Below are 25470 nucleotides of genomic sequence, written 5' to 3'. Positions count from 1 at the left end.
AATAAACAAGGGCAGAGATGAACTGCAGACCTCACAGATCACAGCATGGTAGCACTGGTATACGCTAAATCACTCTAGATTTGACAAGCAGCTTGTATGTGGGAGCTTCGTTATGACTTGCCTTTTTCGCAGGCCGTTACACTAATGATCCATCGGGGACGGCGGAGGTTTCGGGATCGCTGCTTCTCTCATCACCCCGCAGTAACCCTGTCAGCCAGCTCTCTGCCCTCCTCTCTCAGCGATTGTATTTACAGCTGCTCCCAACCTACAGCCCTTCACCTCCTCTGTGTTAAATAAGAGGAGACATCAGCTGAACAATGAAACTGACTGAGGTTTCCACTAATTCACAGGATATTTTTCCTCTGACTGGGCTCCTGGGAGATTTTTTTTTGGGGGGGGGGCAGATTAATTTAATTGCTTTTGTTTGGCGACCCAGTGCTACCCTCACACATAGACACACACCCAGTTTCTCTGCATGCGTGTGTGTTATATCTTTATTCTAGTGTTCAGTGCACGTCACTTTGAGAGCGCGTTCGTGTGTGTGTGTGTCCATCTGGGCTGCTATATAGCTCACTGGGGAGTCGGACTGGGAAGTGTATGAGGAAGTTTCAGCAACACTTCAGTAGAGCTGCTGCTGCTGCTGCAGTCAGAGCGACTCTCCAGGGAGTCGGATATCAGTCAAAGTGTTTCTGCATCCTTCGATATTACGAGTGTAACACTCACACTGCCCCCTTTAACACCAGACGAACACAAATGCAGAGATATCTCATGAGAAATCACCCAAATAGTTCTATCCCAAGCAGAAAATAGTGTGCTAATGTGGGACCCAGCCATAGCCAAATAGGTTTTCAGGCTTTGGAAACAGGAATTCTATCATGTTAATATGGAAACTAACAAGATCATAGGGAGAAAGTTGTCTTCAAACCAGGCCAACTCACTTTCAGTACACTGAGGTTTTAGTCCTTGTTTGTGTTTAATGTAAGAAAAGAAAACGTTAAACTTAAAGTTCATCATTGTGAGTGTGTCCTGACCTTTGTTAAAGCCTGTGTGTGTGTGTGTGTGTGTGTGTGTGTGTGTGTGTGTGTGTGTGTGTGTGTGTGTGCGTGTGTGTGTGTCAGTCACATTTTGTAAATGAAGAAGCAGCCACTCACCAAACAACAGTGCGACGGTGGCGTTTCTTGTGTTCAAAGGTTACAAGAAGCTCATTGATCTCAGCACCTTTTTTTTTTTTACCTCCTGTCCTCATGGGATATTGACTCAAGGACACATTTACCTTTGTAGCCCCAAAGATAAACACAGACTGTCACTGGCTGTTACCACAGCGCAAATATCAACATTGATCTGTCAGCATGCAGCCAAACGAGTCCGGTTTGTTCTGAGTGCACCTGTGTGGGGGACAGGGTGTTAACCACTGGTAACACTTTAATCAGAATTTTCTTTGTGTCATGAATAAACAGGAATCTCCATAATAATAGAGCACGTCCTCCTTTTGGCTGCACATGGAACGTGAGGTTTAGAGCCTGGAAATAAAGTCGGAGTGGGAGGTGTCTGCTATGATCTAGGAATAAAAAAGCATGTTGACATACATAAAAAAAGATAATAGGTCATTTTATTATCACGATTAGTCTCCTAACTGCTTTTACTGTTGCTTGTAAAGTCATACACAGCAGCTTTCAGTTTGCCGTGCCCACTTATTTTCCCTCCCTTTTATTTTTCTTTGTCTATTGATTTCTTGTTTTTTGGGAACACTGCCCCAGATCCAGATCCCAGTAATACCCCATTTGGATGCTGTTGGACTCCGACCTCCCCTAACGTCCTCCCACTCTGTGTTTGTGAAACTGTTGATGGCTCAGTGATCTTCCTGTTCATTATGTTGTGTAAGAGTTTTACAACACTGAGCCCTCATTAGAAACATGTGTCGCACATGTGTAGGAATATGTGTGAAACTGTAGGGGAGAAGAGGGTAGATGGTCAATAACGAAATGTAACTGGCTCAAAGTCACTTCTTATATATGTCGTAATAATACAGTTAAACTGTTTCTGACTTTAAATAAAACCCCTGAACCTGCCTCCATGTTCAGCAGACAGTCCTACACTTGTGTTTTTGTGACCTCTGCCATACTTTCTTATGCACAAGGTCACAGTGCCTTTCTCTTCAGATTTTCTGGCTCTGTACCACTTCCCCTAATAACCACACAAGGCTAAAAAAAAAAAAAATGGAGCAAGCACAAATTTGAGGCCCAGTTTTAATGTAGATGTTCCTCCTGGGCAGCAGGTTAAAAGCACACGGTTGTATCCAGTGTGGGATTAAAGTCTGTTCTGTCCTGAGGCCACGTGTATAAACGCAGTAGTGGCTGAAAACGGGGGGGTGTCTCACATAATGTGCGGAGTATAAAAGAAGCTGCCAAACTGAGGATTATGGCGTCATTGTTGTACAGTCTGAGTGACTGGAGACCTGGAGGGAGCTGTCTTCATGATGGCTGGCTGAGAAGTGAAGAGGATGAGATATTGGAGCTCTTTATCTGGTTATCTTTTCCTCTATGCATTTACTTCGAGGGACCAACCTGAAGTCAAAGACAAACTGAACTTCTGTTTTAGTGGTTTGTGTTCAGGCCTCAGGTTGCATGTTATTCAATTTTAAGATTAGTTTGGGTAAAGGTTGATTTTCTTTGCCTGTCAGTGAGAGGTTTAGAGGTCAAAGTCGGAATCTGTCTGTTTTCCCTTCATTGTTTTCAGGGTGCATGGATCTTTCGCAATGACAGTCACATCTGAACCTCGTTAAAATATTAAGGCTTTTTTCTAAACCTGGGTGCACAAAACTGTACCCAAATCCAGATGAACTGTTGTGTAGAGTCAAAAGTAAACAAGTCTGAAATTAGATCATTGGGTTATGAGGATGACTAAGCTTAAAATGAACCCAGCACTGCTGATCTTGATATTTCTGTGTCCACTTAAGGCAGTTCTCATGTTTTTCACTTACAGATGCATGTGTGAACAGTTTTACGTGTGTGTGTGTGTGTGTGTGTGTGTGTGTGTTTGTGTGTCCGACCACCCCTCTCCTGCAGAGCTGTGTTTATGGTGAAAACAGAACATCCATCCAGTGCACCACACCCTCACTGGCTAAACTGGCCCTCCAGCCACCGGTGGTCACCAAGGTGGCGTTTGTCCTGGATGGCTACTCCACAGATCAGTGGGACCTGATCTACGTGGAAGACCCCCTATTCCAGGACCCCAAGCTCACCTCCAAGGACAATAAGAGCATCGTGGAGCTCAAGGTGAGAGACCTCGTACAGTAAATATCCTCACCCCTTGTGTTGCTCAACAGAAACGGGTTCAGAACTTGAAGAAGCTCTAAGCATCCAGTTTAAATGCTGCTCAGAAACCGAACAAAAATCTATTGATGTACTTTGCTACAGAAGCCTGGAAAGTGCTTCACTGAAGAACATGAGCAGGTTAAGAACCAACCATGTGAAATCAGGAGTTTGAGTTAAAGCATGTGACTAGACAGATTCACAGATTCAGTCCAGACGTTCACACGTACAGCCGCCCGTGGTCCAGGTCAAGTTGGGAAGGAAACAATACTTGAAGAAAAACAGGAAGTGGAGTCTGTTTCCCATTGTTTACACCTCCCACCCCCACCTCCCATCCCTCCTCCACTGCTATACCTCTGCATGTATTCTCTCTGTTGACTTGCATTGTTCTGGCAGCCGAGGTCAAAGCTCTTGACATATTAATGCTGCTTTTCAAACAAGCCACCACAGTCCCCAGAGTCTGTTTTAGGAACACAATGAAATACATATTTCTCGTCTTTTCTTTCTTCCATTTTTTTGTTGACTGCAGCTCGACAGCTTGTGGCAGCTGTGTTGAACTTCTCGCAGGGGATCCTGGCTGTTTTTTTTTTTCTCTCTCTCTTTTCCCAGACATGACCTTGGCCCTGATGCTAAATCCACCACCAACCCAACCTCAATCCCCTCTTCATTCCTCCCTTCAGCCCAGACAAACCCACGCTTTTTACCCAGGGGGACTAGTACCAGGCATCGCACCGAAACAGGCCACATTTAACGCCATCTGATAACCCTGCCCTGCAATGGCCTTTAGTTAAAGGGCAAATGTTGGGCTCATTTAGCACCATCTGATAACTCCAACCCCAAAATGTCTGCCATTAAGAGTCAAATAAATAAATATTTAGCTCTGAGTGGCAGCTCTGCTCAAGTATGGAGGCACATGAAGGAACAGGGCTTCGGCTCGTGGCCAAGCTCTTATCTCTGCAGATCACTTCATGGGACATGGAGAAGCGTCTCACTTGTACTTATTGTTCCACTTTCTCTAGAGTGATTGGTTTTACTGTGACATCTTTTTATCCACTTTAACGGTTCTTCTCTTCAGTGCATACAACCTGGAAACACACTGGGTCAGGGATGTATTGGATTAACTGTGTGTGTGGCCTGACTGCAAGCAATAAGGTGAATTTGTGCTTTGTCTTGCTGTGTTTATAGCCTGCCATGGTGCAGTGTGTGTGTGTGTGTGTGTGTGTGTGTGTGTGTGTGTGTGTGTGTGTGTGTGTGTGAGAAAGAGAGGGACAGCGAGTGCTGGAACAGGTGTGAGCTTCCACTCTGTGTCAAATTGGAAAATCCCAAGCTGTCACGCAAGGAATGTGATCATTCTCTTTATTGCCTTCTGTTGCATTCAAACAAGTGTGTGTGTGTGTGTGTGTGTGTGTGTGCGTTAAAGAGAGAACAGGAAGAGAAAGCAAGGGAACTGGGGTGTGTGAGAGCAGAAAGAAATGGAAAGATGGAAGAGCATATTGGCCTATGTTGTTCTGGGACAGCTTCCCGTCAGAAAATACACACTCATTAACTCAGTTACACACACACACTCACGTGGACACTAGCTGTGTGCGCTTCCAGTCAGCGCTCAGAGGGGGTGTTTGTTGTTCAACCCACTGAGGGTCACTAGACCAGAATAAGTCGCTCTGTCTTACTCTCATGAGCAGCAACAAGCTCAGTTCATGTTGTGAATCATGTTAATCCGTGCCAAGAAGAGAGACCTGCCTCTTTAACCTGATGCGCCATATTTACTTCAGTATTACGTCACCGCTCTGAGGATATGTGCTGCACGTTTTCCCACCGGGCTTCTGTCTCCATGTTGTCCTGAATTGCTACTTTCAGTTCATGACATGCATTGGACTCATTGTTGGCCACTCTGACCTGCTGGTTCTAGAAGCTCAACACTTTTTGCAGTGACTGCACTGATCTTTCATGCCTGCCTCTCTTCTCTGTCTCTGATGTGTCTGTCTCATCCTGCAGGGTGATCGGATGGACAGGGAGGCCATGAAGTGCCAGGTTCTGACTGTTTCCAACCACAGCTGTGAGAGTCTGACTCTGACCGGGAACACTTTGGAGTGCACCGTTCCCACGGAGCTGCAAGCTGCCACCTCCAAGGAGCTGCAGGTGGAGGTGCGACATACGTGCACACGTTTGCATGCATGCACCACAGGGAGAAAGTGTTTGTTCTTTCTGCAGCAGTACCTATTTAGGCCTTTTATTGCCCCTTTCTGTCGGGGTAAACTGCACATAGACACAAACACAAATAAACATTTCCATGTCAACAGTTTAACACACTCACACTAAATGAGTCCTGACCCATCTTTAGCCACTGTGAGACACAGGTGTGCGGTACATTACCTACCTACAACTAACAGTTGGTCAACAAACACGCTATCTTTAATTAAGTTAAACATCCACACCCAACTACACACTCAGTGTTACCTCACGCGATGTAGGTCTTGTTCCAGCTTCCCTGTGTGTCGACAGCCTAGAAACGCTCTGGTGTGTTTTGATGCCGGTGTTGGGTGTCGTAATGTGTGGTTTTGTTTTTTGGGTGCCGGGATGTGTTTAACTGTTTATTCATGCCGTGTGCTAGTAAATGAGCTCATAATGCTTTGAGGCACTTTCCTTTTACAGTAACAGGTCCAGTACAAATGAGCTTATTTAAAACATGTAGTGGGACAGATTTCATTTTCATTCCTAACTGGACTCCATGTCCTCCCTCGGTTATTTGTCAGCTCAGCTCAGCAAATCATGTTTTGCAGCACAGACATGTACATGTTGTAACGCTAGTTTTATGAGCACAAATATGCTTGTGAGCCCCGACTGATCATGTATGAAAGGAGGTTTTCTACATCAAACCTCTGCTCTGACATAGAGGTGAATACAATACAGCAGAGGGCCATAAAGCCACTTTAATGCATTTATATGAAAAATCCCTCCTGTTTGTATTATCAGGCTCAAAGAAGGAATTTCAGCAATAAAAGGCCTCATGTCATATAATAGCACCTGCTTCTGAGGAGGAAGAGTCTGACTCACCACATAGCAATAACATAACGCAGGATGATGATAGATAGACCAAGTATGTGCAGAAAGTAGTGAGTTTGTATTGATCATGATCATTTTTTATATTGATTTTACATTTAATTTGGTTGAATTTGTGTTAAGGTTCAGTATATTTTCAGCTTTCACTTAAGTGATCTACAGGTTGACCTATCAAATAATAAAGCGTAACGTAATAAAAATAAATCTGAACGCACGAGCAGGGAGTAGCGGGATCGTTCGGCCATATTGAGCTCTTCATTCTGCGCTCTGGGAAGCTCATGGAAAACACCACATTCCTTCTTTGTTCCACATCATTTACAGGAAACTTCAGTAACTCTCCTGTCCTAATGCAGTCGCTTATAAAAACCTGCTCAGGGAGAAAATTCATTATAGTGTGTTGAGTGAAAGGGCTCAGCATACAGCTGTCTTGTCACTTGAATATAAGTCAAGCATCCTCTGAGTCGTGAGAAGGGGGCGCACACCGTGTCACATGAGGGAATGAGTACATTAGGTTTCCCTCCTGTGAAATTCATCACACTTGAAAATTAAACATTCGACGATTCATCTTTTAACTATAAATATTTATCTCATAAATTATTACACTTAATACCCAATAACAATCTTGTTTTTTTTTTTAATCAACTTGCAGAGGTTTAACTTCCCACCTTGATGTGGTGATGTACAAGCACACCAAATGGTTGGGTGTGGCTGCAGGTGCAGCAGAGCAGTTTTTTGACTACACCCAACAACACCTTTCACCGATTCTGGGTGTGGCTAGAGATAAAAACACACTTCAACCATACAAGAAATTGAAATACTGCTTATGAACCTATAGTCAACTTAGTCTGTAAGAAACCTTAAATGCTTTACTCATTGTGATAATATAACCTTAGGGAAAATGTGCATGCCTTTCTTCAGTATATATCCAGCAACTAAATTGGATTTAACAGGAAACCTTTCTGTGATTAAGAAAGTCAACAGGGAATATCGGGTTTTGTTGTCAGAAAGGAGTCAGGGCTTCAAGAAAAACATTTTGGACCTTATATTTAAGATGAACCTGCATGTACAGAAACTTTCAGAAACACAGCTGCCACACTCAGAGTTCACGGAACATTCACTCTGCTGCTTTTACTGCCCTGCCTCATCTTTTCCTGGAGCTCGGTTTGCCAAAAGGCATTCTTAGGAAATCAGCTGCAGAAGAAGTAGCTGAGGCATGTTAAGGGATTTCTGTTCAACACCTAAATCAGGACGTTAATTGAGCATCACCGTTTTCTTGAAAGCCTTTAAATGATGCTCATATATCATGTTCAGACAAAAACCAGTCGTCTAAACATCCCCACAGCTTTGATAAGAGAAATGCATAACCTTTATAATACAAGCTAATATTAGCCGCTGAGCTTCTCGTGTCATCTTTAAAGATAAAGCTCAGCGTTCACCCTAAGGCGACACAGCAGCGAGCTCCAGTCCAGACGTTATCAGGCTCATCGCTGTTGACTTGTGAACTGGCCTTCAGAGGAAAAGCCTTTATCTCTAGGGAGGGTCAGCCAATATCCCGACCATACACACACACACACACACACAGCGGCTTATATCCCCTACCTCCAGACATGCCCAGACAGTCTCTGCGATACACATACGCTGTCCCCTCTGCAACGGCAGGCACCAGTAGAAACCTCATTTCCACTAAACCTAATAACACAGAAGCCATATCACTGATGTAATCTGCCTCCAGACTGCAGCAAGGGTGTGTGTGTGTGTGTGTTGCATGGTTATTGCATACCGTGTCTGGATACCAGCTCCATGGGTTTTAAATCTGTGTGTGTGTACACTATATTTGCCATGCATGACATACAGTGTGTAGTCATGTGTCCTATGGCGTATTTGCCTTCAGTCTTTAAGTCTGAGGACAGTGATGCACTTTGTTGGGCTCTGTCCTACACAGTAGTACAGTTTTAGACAGTAATGGCTGCAGTGTCTCCTGGGGACACATGCTAAAAGCACTGCAGATCCAAAAACACATAGAAAAGTTAACGCACCTGCACAAACAAAAATGCTGCAAATGTGGATTTGCTACACCGCGAGTGCTGCGGGACGGTCGGGGGAGTGATGAACTCGAGTTCAAGTAACTGTTTCCAACACGGACCTCAGCAGAGACTTGGTATATGCTCTGTCAGGCCTGTGCTGCATAGTAGTAAAGTTTAAGGTAAATGGTTTAAGGTGAATGAATGGTAGTTCAGTAGTAATTATTATTATTACTAATATTTATTTTCTTCACTCTTTGGGATGTGTGCATGTATTTCAGTGGCGCCAGGCGGACTCCATCAGGCATCTGGGCAAAGTGACGCTGGCACAGGAGCAGGACTACACAGGCCTCATCATAGGGTGTCTGTGCGTCAGCATGCTGCTGCTACTGCTGGGGATGCTGCTCATGTGGAAGAGGAACAAACACATCGAGGGTAAGAGCAGACATGTCGGGCAGCGGTGGGGTCAGTAAGTCAAAGGTCATTTCACTTCTGCCGCTGCCACACATACAGAAACATCATGAAGTCAACTTTAGTCTAAAGACACTGTGCAGCTTTCACGGTCCATGAGCAACATAACATGAGCTCTGGAATATTTTGTTAATCAGACTCTCCAGTCAGGTTTAGTCTAGTTTGTTTACAAAGTCTAGTTTGTTTACGCTGCTGTTCCTGTCAAACAGCAGCGAAGTTTGACAGGAATGTTTGTAAATTTGCAGAATTTCTATATTTTGCCTTTTAAAAAATATCAGAAACAGGCAAATGCAAACAAAATAAAATCTGTAAATTGGTAGTAAAATAACTGTAAGATGATTAAACATATATTCCGTAATATAGATGATGTATTTCTATGCAAATGCTTGTATTAGAGTCAAGTCAGGTGTGGCAAGTAGTTCTGGTTTTGAGCTAGTTGAATTAAGTCTGTGTGTGTGTGTGTGTGTATTTGCATATTTGCATATTTGCACCTGGAGTTCAGTGCGTTATTTCTAACTTGTGTGCATGTGTGTCTGCTGGGTCTTGTTTTGCCTGGTGGGTTCACAGAAAGTTTGTGTGGGGGTCGCACTGGTGTAACGCTTGGCCTTCCTTAGTAATCCTCTCATCTCTCCCCCTCCCCTTTATCTTTAATTTCATTCTTCACCTCCTGCCTCTTTTCTTATCCTAATTCCTTCACTCTCTCATCCTGTTTCTGATCTCTCTCTCTCTCTCTCCATACATTCTCCATATCTCTTCATCTCTGACTCTCACATTTCTATCTTTGCACTTCTTTTCTACTTATGTCTCTCTCATTCCTTCTTCACCCCTCGCCCCTTCTCTGTCTCTAGATCTGTCTGAGGTGTGGTATGATGGCCGGGGTCACATCCAGCATCTGGACAGGCTGGCTAATGCGAGGAGCGTCAGCCCCACTAACGAAATGGTCTCCCACGAGTCAGTCGACTATAGAACAACCCTGCTGGAGGGTATGTCAATCAGATAAGCCCCTCCCCACCCCCACCTGACATCTTCCTCCCCCATCCCTTCCATCTACCTGCCTTCCTCCCTGTAGAGGTTCATGCCTTATATGCCCTGAACTAACACCTGTGGCCTTAAGGCAGAAAGAATTTGAATAATTTTGGTGTTTGTTTTTTTTGGGGGGGGGGGATCAGCCCTTTAAAATCCTCCATGTACCCCGACCAGAATATGTTAACCCCCAGTGTTAGCACTCCCAACACACTCCTCCTGAAACCGACTGAAGGGCCTATAGCTTGTGTCAAAACAAAACCTTTGCTTCTTCTTAATTCAGCCATTTTAAAACACAGATGTTCATAATGAATAAACATCTGTAAATCTGCATAGAATGAGTCTAATTCATATTCATTTAATGCATCTAATTCAGAGCTTGTCTATTAATCAAACGATGTGTCTGTTACTGGACTGAGAGCAGAATATTCCACGTTAGTGAGAGGATTCATTATTCTAAAATGCTTATTAGTGGAATTTTATGTTTTAAATGACAGAAGGCAGATACTGACGGCTCCTTTCAGTTCGAGGTGCTAAACCTTGTATGCACTGCAGAGTGATATCTACTTTTTCTACAGTTTCTAGCACATAGCTGACACAGATCATGGATGAGTTTAGAGTCTGCCATCAGGCAAATCTTTCAAAAAATTTTTAAAGTCACTTGTGGTTTTGGTTTTCTCAGTGTGGATCCTGAGGGTGTGAGGGGGACTTTTAGTATTATGATCCTGAAAATGACGGGCAGAGCAATTTTCCTGCTGCTTAAAAGTGAAGGGCTTAAAATCTGAGAAGATAGATTTACTAATGAACTAATTCTTGTCCTCAGGGAAAGTTGTGGTGCAGGATCAGTAGCTAAAAGTCTGTATCTAGACTCTTTGTTTACGGCCACTTAGTTTTTCTGTTCTGTTTTTATTGTTTTATTAAATTTAGATAATTATGCTTGTAGTTGCTTTGCATTTGTTCTCCTTCCACTAACAGCATCAAACATCAGAAACATCGTTTTTTCCAGCTCCATTACAGTGTCAAGTTGCTCTCTGCTTTGGTATCCATCCTTCTCTGACCACAGAACCACCTGCTGACACAGTCACTGACTTTTGACCCCCGCATCTCCTTTGCTTCTCCAGACCAGGGCATCGACAGGCCCGAGACATGCCGGGCGGTTCCTCCAGTCTATGGAGGCAACAGAGAGCTGCTGTCTCCCAGACTGGGAGCACTGGGTGGAGGAATGGGTGTTGGGATGGAGAGTGAGCTGGTGTCACCGTTATTGATGGCCCCCGTCCACATAGACCCAGCCTGTCTCCACCCAGACCTGCTGACTGAGGTGCAGCACGTCGTGATTGCCAGGGAGCAACTGCTGCTTCACCTCAACCAAGTCATCGGCAGAGGTCAGTCTCAGGAACTAAAGAGTCTGTACTGGTAAAATAAAATGATTACCTGTGTATCACTGGGTCACTCTAGTGCTAATATTCAGAATGCTAAGTTTATTTATGCTGACATTACTGTTGCCGAAACAATTTGGTTGTTGTTTTTATCGTAATTGTCTTGATCGAGTTGTTTTTTTTTGTCAGGGTGTTGCACGTTGCCGAGTTCCTACAAAAAATATATATAAGCTGCTAAGCAGAATCAGATCTTCATGTTGCATGATGGTGATGCAGTGACTATGATGTTCACTTCTGTGCGTTTAAACACATCTGATCCACTCAGTTATAGGCCCCATAGTGCAGCATCTCAAATGTGCATATTTGTAATTTAAGATATTAGCTACAGAAACATTTTAATGAAATTTTATTTCCTTACCAACTACTTTTGAGAAGAGTGCAGCTGATGTGGAGTGATATCATTGGGCAGGGAGCTTTGGATTAAACCTTTGGATTTATGTGAAGCTCTTCAAAAGCTAAACTCCCCCACTAAGAGCTTAATTGCCTGTTTTATCAAACCACAAGCTCGACATCAGACAGAAAATCACCTCATATAGTGGCGTTTAAGTAGGCGGCTCAGACCCACAGATCAAATTTAACATCAAGAGGAGAAAGACCCCAAACCTTCCATGTCACAGAAAACAGCCCTCTACCCCCACAGCTGAATTATCCCCTGAAGAAAAGAACCTGGATTTTGAGGCAGGATTTTTAAAGTGGCGCAGGATGATTTGTTAACAGCTAGTATTCCCAGGGTCAATTGTTAGGAGTCGTAATCCAACACCCTCAGCCATCTGCGTGGACGTGATAGGAGAACGCCGCGCTCATTTTATTCCTGCACTCCTCCCGGTCTGGGACAGGCCCTCATGTCTTAAAGGAGAGACATAATTCAATAAAATGTACAATAACTCAAGGAGGTTTGGCATAAGCTATTAGTTTATGTGGGGTATTAATTAACAAGCTTCATACTGGGTTACTGGGAGGAGGGTTAATGTGACGGTGATGGTAACTTTAGTGTTTAAACACTTTGCAGCTTGTTTTCAAAGCAGCCATTCATGGATCAGTGTGTGTGTGAGAAAAGCTGTATGTGCTACATGAAATCATCTCAGGGCTTCTTCTCCAAACCAATCTTTATGTGAAAACTGTGGACAGGAATATTTTTATCTGATTTCTGAAACTGCTGTGATCCTTGAGCCAACTGGCGGAACGTCTTCTCTTGATTGTTAGTGGCTCTGCTGAGAAAAGAGCTTCGATAAGCCAGGACATAAATGAAGTATGCTGATTGCACCAAATCCAAAAATGGCCCACTATGTCTCCCTGCAAGCTATTTGGCTAATTTAGATGCTGCTACATACAGTTGTTTCCATGTATGGACAGGATTTAGAAACTGTGGTTTACTCACTAGATCTATGAGTACACAGCAAAAACCCATGGAGAAGCTTTGATCAGAATCAGGTTCCAGTTTACTGAATGTTCACACGCACTAAGGATTGGATTCTGGTTTGTCAGTAACCCTCAGTGTCTCAGGTGGTGGTGCTGCGTCGTCGGCGATGAAGCATCAAACTGTGTCAGCCCTGGTCTCACTGTTAGAGTATCACCACATTTGACACACAGTGTAAACATTTTCCAGTCAGGTTTGTGGTTTATGGGCCACATGGGTAGCACAGAGCAGCGATTCCACACTTCCCAGCAGAGGAAAAGAGTCAGTTCCCACTAACGGCACCTGTAGCTCGGTTGTGTTTTCCAAAGAATGTTAATGTCCGTGTTTGGAGCTGGGACGTGGTTGAGGGATCACTAGTGTGGCAGGTGGGATCCAGAATCTGTCCCTGGTTGCTGATGTTCACCTGCTTTTCAGCTGGAGCTTCTTGTCTTGATGGTTCTCATACAGTACCACTGTCTGAAAATGGACCTTCAGAGAGTGTTTTTTCATTGTGGGGTGAGAAAAGGTTATTTGGAAGGTCTTTACAGGTTTGAACAAGAGCTTTTGAACTCACTGATGCTGACTAATTCTGACTAAGACATCGTGTTGTAACCTGCAGGTCACTTCGGCTGCGTTTTTCACGGCACTCTCCTCGAGCCAGATGGGCAGAATCAACACTGTGCCGTCAAGTCTCTGAACCGTAAGTAGGAATCACTTTACATGTGCATGTGCTCTGAACAAAAAAAGTAAAGTAGGGATGCTTTCAAAACATCTACCGTTTGAGGTAACGTCATACAAAGTGTAGAGAGGAGAAACAAACCTAAATCAGATCAGTGTTTATTGTGTGCACCCTTTCCTTAGTACACCTGCACACACTTTCTCCAGGTACTTGGCAGATGGGTCAGTGTCTTGTCTCTTCATGTGACCCCAGGCTGACTCCATGATGCTGAGGTCAGGGCTCTGTGGGGGCCACAGTGTTTTGTTTGGCCCAAGAGTCCCAAAAACATTTCACTGCCCACCTAAAATGGCTGCAGCTCTGTTCTGCTTTTGTAATTTGCCGTGCTGAAATTCAAACCTAGACCTCTTTTTTTCCAAAATGTGTGTTTACTGTTGTGGGTGTTTTAGAATCAAATGCAGAATTTTGCTATTCATGCACACACACACATGCCACAGTCTCCCTTTCTCCTTGTCCAGTCATTCTGACATTCAATTCCAATCATTCTGCTTGTATTAAATACTTTCAGTATGATATCACAACGCACCAATAGAACTAGGGGTCTCATCTCATCAGAGCCCTGAATCCTTTTCTTGAGATGGTGATGAATGAGCGTCTGATGGTGAGGATGGCATTAGAGTCCCGGCTAATCGTGTAACCTGTCAGTTGGAGCAGGGAGATTGATGCTGGAACGATATGAGGGGAAAGACCCACACAGGCACAAGGAGCCACCAGCCGCAGGGATGGGATGAGCTCGGCCTGCTGGGAATTAGTCTGCTGGGATTTGAACCTTTATATTAGGTTTAGTGATTTCCTAGGGCACCATGTCACTGTTTCTAATTTTCCTTTGGTACATTTGAGACCTTTAGTTAATGCTTTTATCTTAACAATAGCTATTACCATGATAAGACGTTGAAAGAAAAATGACCAAAGTCACATTTCATACCTCCAGAATGAGCATACTATGATGGAGAAAGGAATATGTCTCCTTCAAATGGAAATAATATGTGGCTATAATGTCATGTGGTTCTGTCTTTGGGGTCTAAGCTGAGCTGGAGGCCACTCAGCTGGTTTCTCCAGGCCCGAGTAGCTTCCACCTTTAACCAGATTACAGCAGAGTCAGCGGGGCTAAAGTGTGGGACACCAGAGGCAGGGATGCAATTGGTAAATGGGAATTTCTATGGGTCAGGTCTGGGTGAGGGTATTCAGGGAGATTATATGGCACATTATATGGCATCATCCTTATTTCCCAGAGGTAGACAAGGAGTGACCTTCCCAGTGATGTCAGGACATTATGGTTGCTCCTTGTTTTCCAACCCTGGAAACAAACAAAGGATGTTTTTGCCTATTGAAAAGGAATATTTGAGTCTACCCAGGGATTTTAGTAAAGGTATGAGGCCAAAGGGTTCTAGTCTTGTCTCCAGCAACTCTTCAGCTAAATTATCACAAATACTTCAAAAGCGTTTTGGTTTAACTTTCAACAAGGCATCACAGACCTGGAGGAGGTGTCCCAGTTCCTGAGGGAGGGCATCATCATGAAGGACTTCAGCCACCCCAACGTTTTGTCTCTCCTTGGGATCTGCCTGCCACCGGAGGGTTCACCACTGGTGGTTCTCCCCTACATGAAGCACGGGGACCTGCGCAACTTTATCCGCGACGAAGGGCATGTAAGGGACCTCATGACATAAATGCTCATGTTGTGAACATCTGCATTAGGCTTTTCAGTGCATGCTGGGACACATACACATGATACTGTGAAGTGTTAAAGACATTTGTTCAGAAATTACATTATTTTAAGATCTACAATGTCTTTCCTCCCAGACCTCTGATGGTTGTGTTTCTTTTAGAACCCAACGGTGAAAGACCTGATGGGCTTTGGGCTGCAGGTGGCCAGAGGGATGGAGTATCTGGCCAGCAAGAAGTTTGTCCACCGAGACCTCGCCGCCAGGAACTGCATGTGAGCACACGTTTATTCATACAGCTTCACTTGAGTGTGTACTACGAACAGAACAAACTACAATAGATCAGACTAAAATAGAACTGCATGCAGAATGGAAATGAGCAGAAGAGAAAGTAATTGTTTATTTTACCTGTCAGGCTGGATGAGAGCTACACCGTGAAGGTGGCGGACTTCGGCCTGGCCAGGGATGTTTATGATAAAGAATATTACAGCGTCCACAACAAGAGTGGAGTCAAGCTGCCGGTGAAATGGATGGCTCTGGAGAGTCTGCAGACACACAAATTCACCACCAAGTCAGACGTGGTGAGAAATTGTGATTTTGATTTGCACTGACAAAGAAATTCCATGTGAATAACATCATAAATGTGTGTTATGCTCTGAACAATATTGGGATAACGACTTCATTTGTTCGGTTTCCACGTAGTGGTCGTTTGGCGTGTTGCTATGGGAATTGATGACTCGCGGTGCCCCGCCGTATTCTGATGTGAACTCCTTCGACATCACCGTGTTCCTCCTGCAGGGGAGGAGGCTGCTGCAGCCCGAGTTCTGCCCGGACTCCCTGTGAGAGCACACACACACACACACACACACACACACACACACGGCATCACTTCGCTTCTTTTCCACAGCCCCGTTAGTCTGAGTGCAGAGCTGCACTTAAATACACCATAAAGAGATAGAGAGAGAGTCTGAAATCAGGAGAGCAGCAGGGAAAACGGTGAAGGCGACAGAGTTGTATTATCAATCAGAGTCACAAATTACAACCACTCATATTCTGGGCAATTCACCGTCCTCTGCCAGAGTTTAATGCACACTCACAGGCCTTGGGTCTCTTCAGCCAGGCATTATATCTCATCACAGCTGTGGGTTTAATAAAAGTCACTTCTCTTGATTTAGCAATAAACACAAATCTACTTTTAAATGGAAATTTAATGCCCATACAGTATTTCTTTAGTGTTTGTCTCTTCTTTTGTTGCTGTGGCGTTGGCAGGGCTGAGGTGATGACTTTTTTAGTTTTCCTTGGATCGTTTCCCATCAGAGTTTGTCAGGGAAACACAGTGTGGTAAAGATAATTACATTTGTGCTTGGTCTGGCTAAAGTAAGAGCAAAGTCTGTTTCATGCATCAGTGACAGAATCGAGCAGAACATACATTTGTGTGTAAGGAAAATGTCTCGTCCAATCACAGAAGAGTATTTCATTTTCAGTGCACACATCACCTCAGTTAACGCTGCTGCCTCTGAATTGTCTTTATCCATTAAAGCTCGGCCCCGTGTGAAACAAATGCCAAGTGTGATCTCATACGGTGCAGATAACATCAGTGCGTACGCTGCCTGTGTGTAGCCGGTGTGGGAAATCAGGGGCAGTGGGAGTATTCAGGTGACGGAGGCTGAGGCCCAAACTTCCCAAGCTATAAATTAAACAGACATCAGGAGGTGATGCACGTCTGCAAACATTCCTGTGATTCCTCACTCCTGATCGTTCACAGGTTGTCTCTGGCAGATATCTTGGACATGTGGTAATGGGGTCATTTCTCTTCATTTTTAACAATAATAGAGCTGTCCTGTCAAGAGACAAACATAATGACACTATGAAACAGCCTGACGGGGTGAAGGGTTTTGTTGCATATGATAGAAATGAGGCCCACTGCAGTCACTGATGTGGAGGCCTTGTCTTTTGAGACAACAAGCTGTGAGAGGCTTTTCATTTTATATGCACATCAGTGAGAAAGGAATAACAAAGCTGAGGAGATTAATTATCAATAGCTCTGCAGCACTGTGGAATGAAAACAGTTTTGTTTTATTGGTGGCTAATTGATTATTGATATGGACAAGTCCTATAACAGGAAAGCGGAAGCAGAACTTCATGCTGCTACAGGAGGATGTGGTGCAGGAATGGGAAAAACAAGATGTTCCACTTTTTCACAACTGAAATGACAAACATTTGACAGCAGATCTAAGAATTGCAGAGACATGGAGGAAAGCAAACACTAGTTAATTAACTAACTGATTAAAACTTAATGATTACTATTATGACCTGACCTGACCTGTCTCCTCTATTCCAGCTACACGGTAATGATCGAGTGCTGGCATCCAAAGCCGGAGCGGCGACCTTCTTTCTCCGAGCTGGTGTCGCGAATCTCGGCCATCTTCTCCAGCTTCAGCGGGGAGCACTACGTCCTGCTCAACACCACCTACGTCAACATCGACAAGATGAGCCCCTACCCCTCCCTCCTCGCCTCCTCCTCCTCCACCACCTACGCGCCCTCCCCTTCGCCCTCCTCCTCCGACCCTTCCACTTCCACATCCCTGCCATCCCAGTCCCAGTTCTTCTGCCATGTGGAGCGAGACTGCTGCACCTGAACCAGGGAAACGAGGGAGAAATGGACTCAGACACTGGGAAAAGGAGCGACGAAGAAGGCAGTGAGGGGATGAAGAACTAGTTCATGTGCTTGCCAAAACACTGGACACTGTGTGCTGAGCAAAAGCAGCTCTGACTGTTCACTCAATGTACATAGACCCTTGACCTTTGACCCTGTCAAGCATTGCCAAACTTCAGTGGCCTCCGTGAACTGTAGGGTTGATCTTATCGACTTCCACTACCGTTCTGACCTCTCATCGACCCCCGGGGAGCCAGAGGTCGGCCATCCTTCATCTTCTACACGACAATTACAAGGCACAGGAATGACTCCTCGCGGATTTCCAGCGGACAAAGCCACTGACACAGAAGCACAACGCCATTCATCACCGAAAGACTCGCCGACTGCTGTGCCCACACTGGGGGAGGACACAGTTCATGTTTCTGCTCTCTTCTGGGTGGCGTGTGCTTCGATCCACTGATGTGGCTCAGACCTTTTCGCTGTTCTGTAATGTGAATGTTCGACAAATGGCCGTGTATTGTGTCATATAAAAAAATATCACACCCCCACACACAGCAAACTAGACTAGATGCCACCCTCGAATGCCCAAGAGGGAGTGAAGCCCGCTGTGATAGATTTTACTGCCTTGGGTGAGTAAACCAAAGCTGGAAGTTGATAATGGCAGGTAACAGGGAACAGGCAGAGTAGGTGTAATGTGGGATGTGTATAAAAAAATAAATAAGCTGCCCGTGTGCAGTTCACTGGATAACGCTTTATTTGTGTAATTTGTGTAAATCCTTGGATGATTAGCTTTTAATGTGCTCAATGTCTCACCGTGACTCACCTGTGCTGAATCCCCACATTCAGAGAGAAAAGGCTTAGGAGCACCTTTTATTTTCCTTTTTTGTTTTTAAGCCTGAAACATCCCATCATGTCAAAACACTACAAATCCAACGACGTGCAAGCTCTTGAAAGCTTTGAGGGTGTTTTGGAAAGAAGTAGAGCAAATGAGAAACACGTTCTGGGAGTTTTTCTGTGGTTGATAAATTGTCTAAGTTGCTTACTGTCTGTCAGATCTGCGTCTGTTTTGTATAACTCACATTTTAGTGACAGAGAACATGCTGTACCTGTACCTGACAAAACTATAAGGACACGAGGACTTTCAGTCAGAAGGTTTTTCACTCATGTTTGATTCATTTCACCAGGATAAAAAAACTTTTTTCATCTCCAGCATTTTATCAATTAAATAACTATTAACTCAGAATCTCCCTAAAGATTTGAGGAAAAGCATCAAGTTAAACTTTTGCCTCAGAGGTTTTCTGTGTTTATCTGGCTCCAAACAGGAGTGTGTTGGTGTGTGACTGTATTGCTGTGTCTCTCTGCGAAGACTTAGCCTTAAGTCATTATGAAGAAATACTTTAGCAGGAACAAGAAAAATGCTCTAATCTAATCTGATGTAATCTGATGTGTGATTTCCACTTAGAGTGTTAGATGCTGAACATTCATTTTAGGACAATCTGAGAATCTATAGAAGATTTTTAAAGTGTTGTTGAGTCGTCTAGTCCATCACAGTTTGTCTGTGTTGTGTTTTAATGTAAGTCAAGTGCCAATGTTGATCTGTGTATTACATTAACTTGTGCAAATCAATAATTATATGGATTATTGACTATTGAACAGACAAGAACCAGCTGATATTAAGAAGACCGCTGCAGTAATCCACTAATTACCTAAATATGTGTTTCACATGTATCATTTCTACTGTTACTGTATGTGAAATACTGTGATGGACCACACAACTCAAGCAAGACTTAACTCAAATATTTTTATACCATACAGTCATGAATGGAGAACTAATGGATGCCTGGAGTGCTAGAAAAATGCACCCAGTTTTGGAAAACAGCAGCCTGACAGAAAGATGTGGTAAATGGGCTCAAATGCAGCCTGCTGGTGTGGTTCATGCCCCCCTTCTCTGCTTTGTGTAACAGATTTTCTTTTTATGTGAATGGCTGCTGATGTGACTGGGCCATTGATGGACAGGTATGAATGTTTGCTATGACAAGAAAATTGCTGTACTATATTTTTGTATCGACGATGAGCCTCTTCTTCTAGTGTGATAAGCAATGAACAAAGCCACTACATCCATTAAAACAAACCACTGCCATTCTGTAAATAAAGAGAAGGGATCGTAGTGATCTCGTATGGGTCTGTCTGCAGCATGTGGAGCCGCACATCGGACGGACGAACATCTGGGTGGATGCGTGTTTAGCTTCTCGTCGTTACTGCTGGATCATTGTGGAAACAATAGAGCTGAACAAATGTGAGTGAGCACACGCCCAGTACAATAGACTGCTGTCACTTCGATGATGAGGTTCTCCACCACTTTGTGCTTGAGACTGTCTGTTTTACGTGAGTGTATGTGTGATATTGTGTATAAAAAAATCCTGAAGGTACATGTTCCTGTGTAATGTCAAATGAACTTTGTCAGAGTAATAAAGTTGTACTAGCTATACCAGAGCTTTCACCTGTTGCTGCACATGCTCTGTTGGACACCAACAGTGAAAACAGCTGTGCTAATGGGACTTAGCCTTAAGGGGAAACGTAAAGCAAGAATGTATAGAATTGCACTTACAAATACAGTGCTCGTTGTTTAAATTGCTACCTACTTAGATAGTCTTGCGTCAAACCCTCCATATTGGTGGTTTTGTGCAGTTGGTGCCAAAAATGCACCAAAAGAGATCAGATTTTGTTATTGGCATGACTGACTGCACCCACAGGGGTCTGGACAGGGGTCGATGATTGTTTGGCCTCTCGCTGGGTCAACACACTTCACACTTGTACAACATTATGAGTACATATTCCTTGTGTTTTGTGACATTCACCCTTTTTGTTCTCAGTGGCCGGTGGTCACCTCTGATCCTTCACCCCTCTCTGCGTTTGATCCCTAAAAGTGCTGTAGTCTAGACTTTCCCCCCTCCTTAGGACTAACCGAGCCGTGACCGTGGCTTTCGGGACAGGTTGTCCTTTCACAGTTGTTTGGTGACTTGGATGTTTTGTAAAGTCAAACCATATATAGTCTTACTTCCAGCAGCCACAGCTAATGGACATAATAGGCATATTTTAATAAAGTCTTACTTTTGAAAGACTACACTGAGCTACATTCATGTTAAACTAAAAACAGTCCGGTTACCAATACAGCAAAAAGGAAAAATAAAAAATTGGAAGCCTTTTAATGCATTTTTTCATACTGTGCTGCCTCTAAGCCACTTGGTTGCTTTACAGCATTAAAGCAAATAGTATTATGGCAGAAAGTCTAAATTATATTGTTTCAGCATAAGCACTGTATCAGGATTCATTTGACATGCAGCTGTAGACAGCCCCAAAACTGCAGTGCCCTTATAATATCTTTCATTACTGTAGAATAATTACTCACAGGCCTGCAGAATGACATCCGCAGGTCCTATAAGACAAATCACAGCATGTACAATGTGAGGAAAAAAGAGTAGAAAGGGAGAAGTGTTGCAGCATCTTTATGCTTTATCCCTTTCTCTGTTTTTTCCCCATTCCCTGTCTCAAGCAGAAGGGATCAGCCTCATTCTCCTGATCACTCTCCTCCACTTGACCCAGCTCCAGTCCTCCCCACTTCTCTCTAGTTCCAGTTGCCTGTAAACTGCTGCTCAGGCCCCCAGAGCAGCTTTGCCCCACATTTATCACTTCAGTAAAGTTTGCTGTGCTCAGTTCCCTGGTCTGTCTCTGTTTGCTTTGAGCTCCATTAGCTTCAGTACCTAACCCTGACAAAGACAGCTGTGGTGGAATTTTCCAGGATATCAGGAGAACATGGACGTGATGTAGGTATCTAAACCACAATGCTGTATTATCTTTGTCCTGAGGCTTAAGTTATCCCAGTAAAATCCACAATAAGCCCCAGTTAACAGGAGGCATGCCTCTCTTTGCCTCTCGCTCTCCTCACTCACCCTCCATCTCTCTCCTGCCACGCCAGCCTCGTCTTGTCTTTCATCCCACTTCACCCTCACGTCTCTCAGCCGCCTCCAGTGCTACTGGTCTCCTCTAATCAGGACTTTAACAATGTGTTGTGACACACTGAGGATTTATTGATGTGACGGCTCTGAAAAGTGCACTGAAAAACTTTTACTTCACTAACAAAGATGTAAACTTTAGTCATTAGTGTTGTGTTTCTACCTTTCTCAACATGATGCTGCGTTAAAACACAGGGCTGAACAAACTGAACTCTTAGCTGTATTTTTTTTTATTGTTATACTTTTTGGTAACTAAAACAAATTGATATTGCAAGTCAGTCTCTCCACTCCCTGTTCCTAATCCCCTCTTAAGTCAACACCAGCAGACTTTCTCTCCTCCCATCCTTTTACTGTCCCAGTTTAAGTGTTTGTATCCATGCAGGTTTGCCTGTCTCCTCTTGTAAGTAGTACATACTGAAAACACGGCCACACGCGTGTTCAAAGAGCGGACAGGTGTGGCTGTTGATGGTATCTCAGTAAAAACTAAACTGGACGCAGGTTTCTGTGTAGGAGTCAGCAGGTGAGTCAGATGTGTCAGTATGCATGTTGGTGGAACTAAAATGTTGACTCACCTTTGCACACATGCATGCAAGCATGTCCATGCACATTTTATTGCAAGACTGCACCGAACATGAGCTTTATGTGTATCAAACACCACCCTCCTGTTTTAAAGACCTTCAAGGCTTCTAATGTGATCATTAATTTAATTAATGATGTGAGGTTTTCACATTTTTAGTATAGGCCAAACTCTGACAACACTGGATACTACATTTCCCATTATGCAACTCAGTTCTTACACTATAATAATAATCTATTCTCACAGTGTAACGTTTTTGCTGATTATATTTCTGTAGTTATTTAAATATAATGCAGGACCTTTAGATGTAACACATCTCTTTTACATAATGGAGTTGCTGTTTTTCAGTTTTTAAGTAAAATTACTTAAATATCTTACGATCTAAGGTAAAAGCTCCTCCACCTCTACACAGTGAAACAGCAGACTGTCAGCAGAGATTTGCATTACGCTTCATGTGGGAAGTTTCTATATAGTCTTAAAGGTTTTTGCTGCCGTGAAATCTTGTCATGCTTGGCTGAATCTGACATGATGCCAGTCCATGTTCTCTGCGTCACAGAAAAGTGCAACCTTAACATACACACACACAAATATTATATCATAAAGCAACCAAAGCCAGTCGGTACCATTCTGAGTCAACTCACACTCCTTAAACTCTTAATGAGAGTCTGGCCTGAGATAAACCAGGGGGAGGTAGATGGCACCAGGTGGTAAAGAACCCACACCTACCACCTAACACACACACACATGCACAAACACACACACACACACGACCTTTGCAGCTTTCATTAAAAACATCTCATTAGCTATTACCTCGTTAGTCACTGTTGAATCTATAGAAGTGTTAAACTTTAACTCCAGGGCACAGCAGAGTGTTTTTGAGTTGTTGGCACCCCCTATTGATTCTGCATTGTTTCTGCACTTCATCAAGCACACCGTCTCTGGACAAAATAACAGGAACACCACATGAAAGAGAGGTACCTTAACTTTGAAGTTGTTTTGTTCAACATCCAGCTGCATATCTGAGTCATGGAAGGGCCAACCAGGGGCGAAGAGGCAAGAGTTGGTGTCTTGTTAGTGTCTTTCTAACTGCTTTGTTTTTAATCCTTAAGTTTCCTGTCTTTTGTTGTGTTGTAAACAGACCACACTCAGAATATGAATTGCTGGTGCCTGAGGAGAAGCCTGAGAAGATCTATCCCACAGCATTTTTAAACTAAACGTGCAGAAAGACATCTGTGTCCACCTCCAGGTCCATCTGCTGCAGAACCTGCAAAATTCTTAAATACAAAAAAAAAGATACCATTGGCAAGTTAGATGCTGAAAGAATAAGAAGCTGACAGGCACATGACAGACACATCTCTGAACATCACAGAAGCCTCAGTGATCACGCGTCAAGCAATGAATCAGCACGAATAACATCTTCATAAAACAAACACGTTCTCGACATTGCAGAGCTTGAATTCATGACAGGACTATCATTTAGAAACCACTTCTACACATCACCTGGTGTAAGGTGCTCCAAGGCTGGAGCCTTAAGCAACAGGGAAAACCTTCACAGTCTGATGATTCATTTCTTACATTATGTTACACTGGAACAAAGACACTGGTTGTCCTCACCACGTTTTGTCTGTTGCCAACTGCATCATTATGTTTTCATGTTCCAACTATATACTAACCCTCCAACCTGCACTATTTCAGATCGGGTGCATGGACTTGGACACCAAACGTAGTGTCCTCCCTAAATAGCAGGTCTGAACATGAACCTTTATGGAATTTGAATTGAATTAATTATATTTAACAAATATTGCAGTTATGTTTCTATTTCATCGGTGTGATTTAAGTGCCCCAACCAAAGGCTTGAGTCTGTCATTCTGTTAAAACATAACATGATTTTTGTATTTTCTTTCACAATTAATCATCAGAGGGTGTTTCAAGTTAATGAGCAGCTCACTGTGGAACGCGTTTCTTCTTTCCTTGGATGCATTTTATCAAGATCTGTCTTAAACATCTTAATCCTGGGCTAGCTTTCACCTTCAGCTGCCAGAGGTGTGTGTGTGTGTGTGTGTGTGTGTGTGTGTGTGTGTGTGTGTGTGTGTGTGTGTGTGTGTGTGTGTGTGTGTGTGTGTGTGTGTGTGTGTGTGTGTGTGTGTGTGTGTGTGGTCCAGGGAACTTTATGGCAAGCACATCTTAAATTCAGACCTACACGCTTGTTGGCTGAAGATGTCAGTTCCAGCATCCAATCTGAGAAACAGTTCATTTCCACCTGCTGTGGCCGCAAAACTGCCCAGTCTCTGAAATCATATCTTTGCAGTGCAACATTCTTCTCTGTGAGAGATGACGTTTAAAAGAGCACTTTTCTAATTTTGTGTTATTTTGAATGGACATATAATATTAGTGTTTGACACAGGGGAAATTCAGCATCAAACAATCATTTCATCTTGTTGCATGTTTCTGGGAAGTTAATCTATGATTGTAAACTGTAAAATTCAAGGATTTCTCACTGACCAATCAGTCTGGTTTTAACCCTCCACACCAGAATAACTCCACAATCACTCACACAAAAATGTAATCACTGTGAAAGGACCGATAATCGGGACTGGGAGTGCTGGCATACCGAGGAATTCCAGGGGAGTGTAATCACAGTCAGACTGGCGTTGAAAGGCCATATCTGTGGCTTAGTGGTGCACCAAAGATCCGGACGTCTGTGTGTGTGTGTGTGTGTGTGTGTGTGTGTGTGTGTGTGTGTGTGTGTGTGTGTGTGTGTGTGTGTGTGTGTGTGTGTGTGTGTGTGTGTGAGTGTGTGTGAGAGAGAGTGAGTGTTTGTGCATGTAACCACACAGGTGGCAACACCATCATCCAAATCAAGCCAATAGCAAACAAAGAGATCAGCAAATAACCAAAAATGCCTAAAGATAATTATTCTGCAGCTCTATTTAAGCATATTCAGATTTATACTGTATCATATGCACATGTCAATAAAATACAGCTGAGCCTAATGAGAATTAGTTTTCCAGGTATTTAGTCATAAACCATAGTATTGGACAGATACTAGTACTAGTACAATCCTCTGTGGATCACGATTGCCTGCACAAAAATTGCTGATCATATTTTC

The 25470-nt window shown here is 43.5% G+C and overlaps 1 protein-coding gene across 1 annotated transcript in view; it reads left to right on the top strand.

Annotated features, from left to right (window-relative positions):
• The window catches only part of met (MET proto-oncogene, receptor tyrosine kinase), a 54060-nt gene extending 33845 nt beyond the window's left edge, over positions 1–20215 (top strand). The window contains exons 11-21 of the mRNA XM_026311778.1: positions 3066–3275; positions 5307–5456; positions 8674–8827; positions 9712–9846; positions 11008–11268; positions 13338–13418; positions 14919–15100; positions 15281–15390; positions 15531–15696; positions 15818–15954; positions 17457–20215. Of these exons, the coding sequence (XP_026167563.1) occupies positions 3066–3275; positions 5307–5456; positions 8674–8827; positions 9712–9846; positions 11008–11268; positions 13338–13418; positions 14919–15100; positions 15281–15390; positions 15531–15696; positions 15818–15954; positions 17457–17754 (1884 nt within the window). The 3' untranslated portion in view covers positions 17755–20215. The remainder of the gene's footprint in view (positions 1–3065; positions 3276–5306; positions 5457–8673; positions 8828–9711; positions 9847–11007; positions 11269–13337; positions 13419–14918; positions 15101–15280; positions 15391–15530; positions 15697–15817; positions 15955–17456) is intronic.
• The last annotated feature ends 5255 nt before the right edge of the window (positions 20216–25470 follow it).

This window comes from Mastacembelus armatus, chromosome 6, assembly GCF_900324485.2.
Source record: "Mastacembelus armatus chromosome 6, fMasArm1.2, whole genome shotgun sequence".
NCBI classification, from domain to species: Eukaryota; Metazoa; Chordata; class Actinopteri; order Synbranchiformes; family Mastacembelidae; genus Mastacembelus; species Mastacembelus armatus.
The sequence above is the reverse complement of the archived record's forward strand: the minus strand, read 5'-3'. Positions and strand labels throughout refer to the sequence as shown.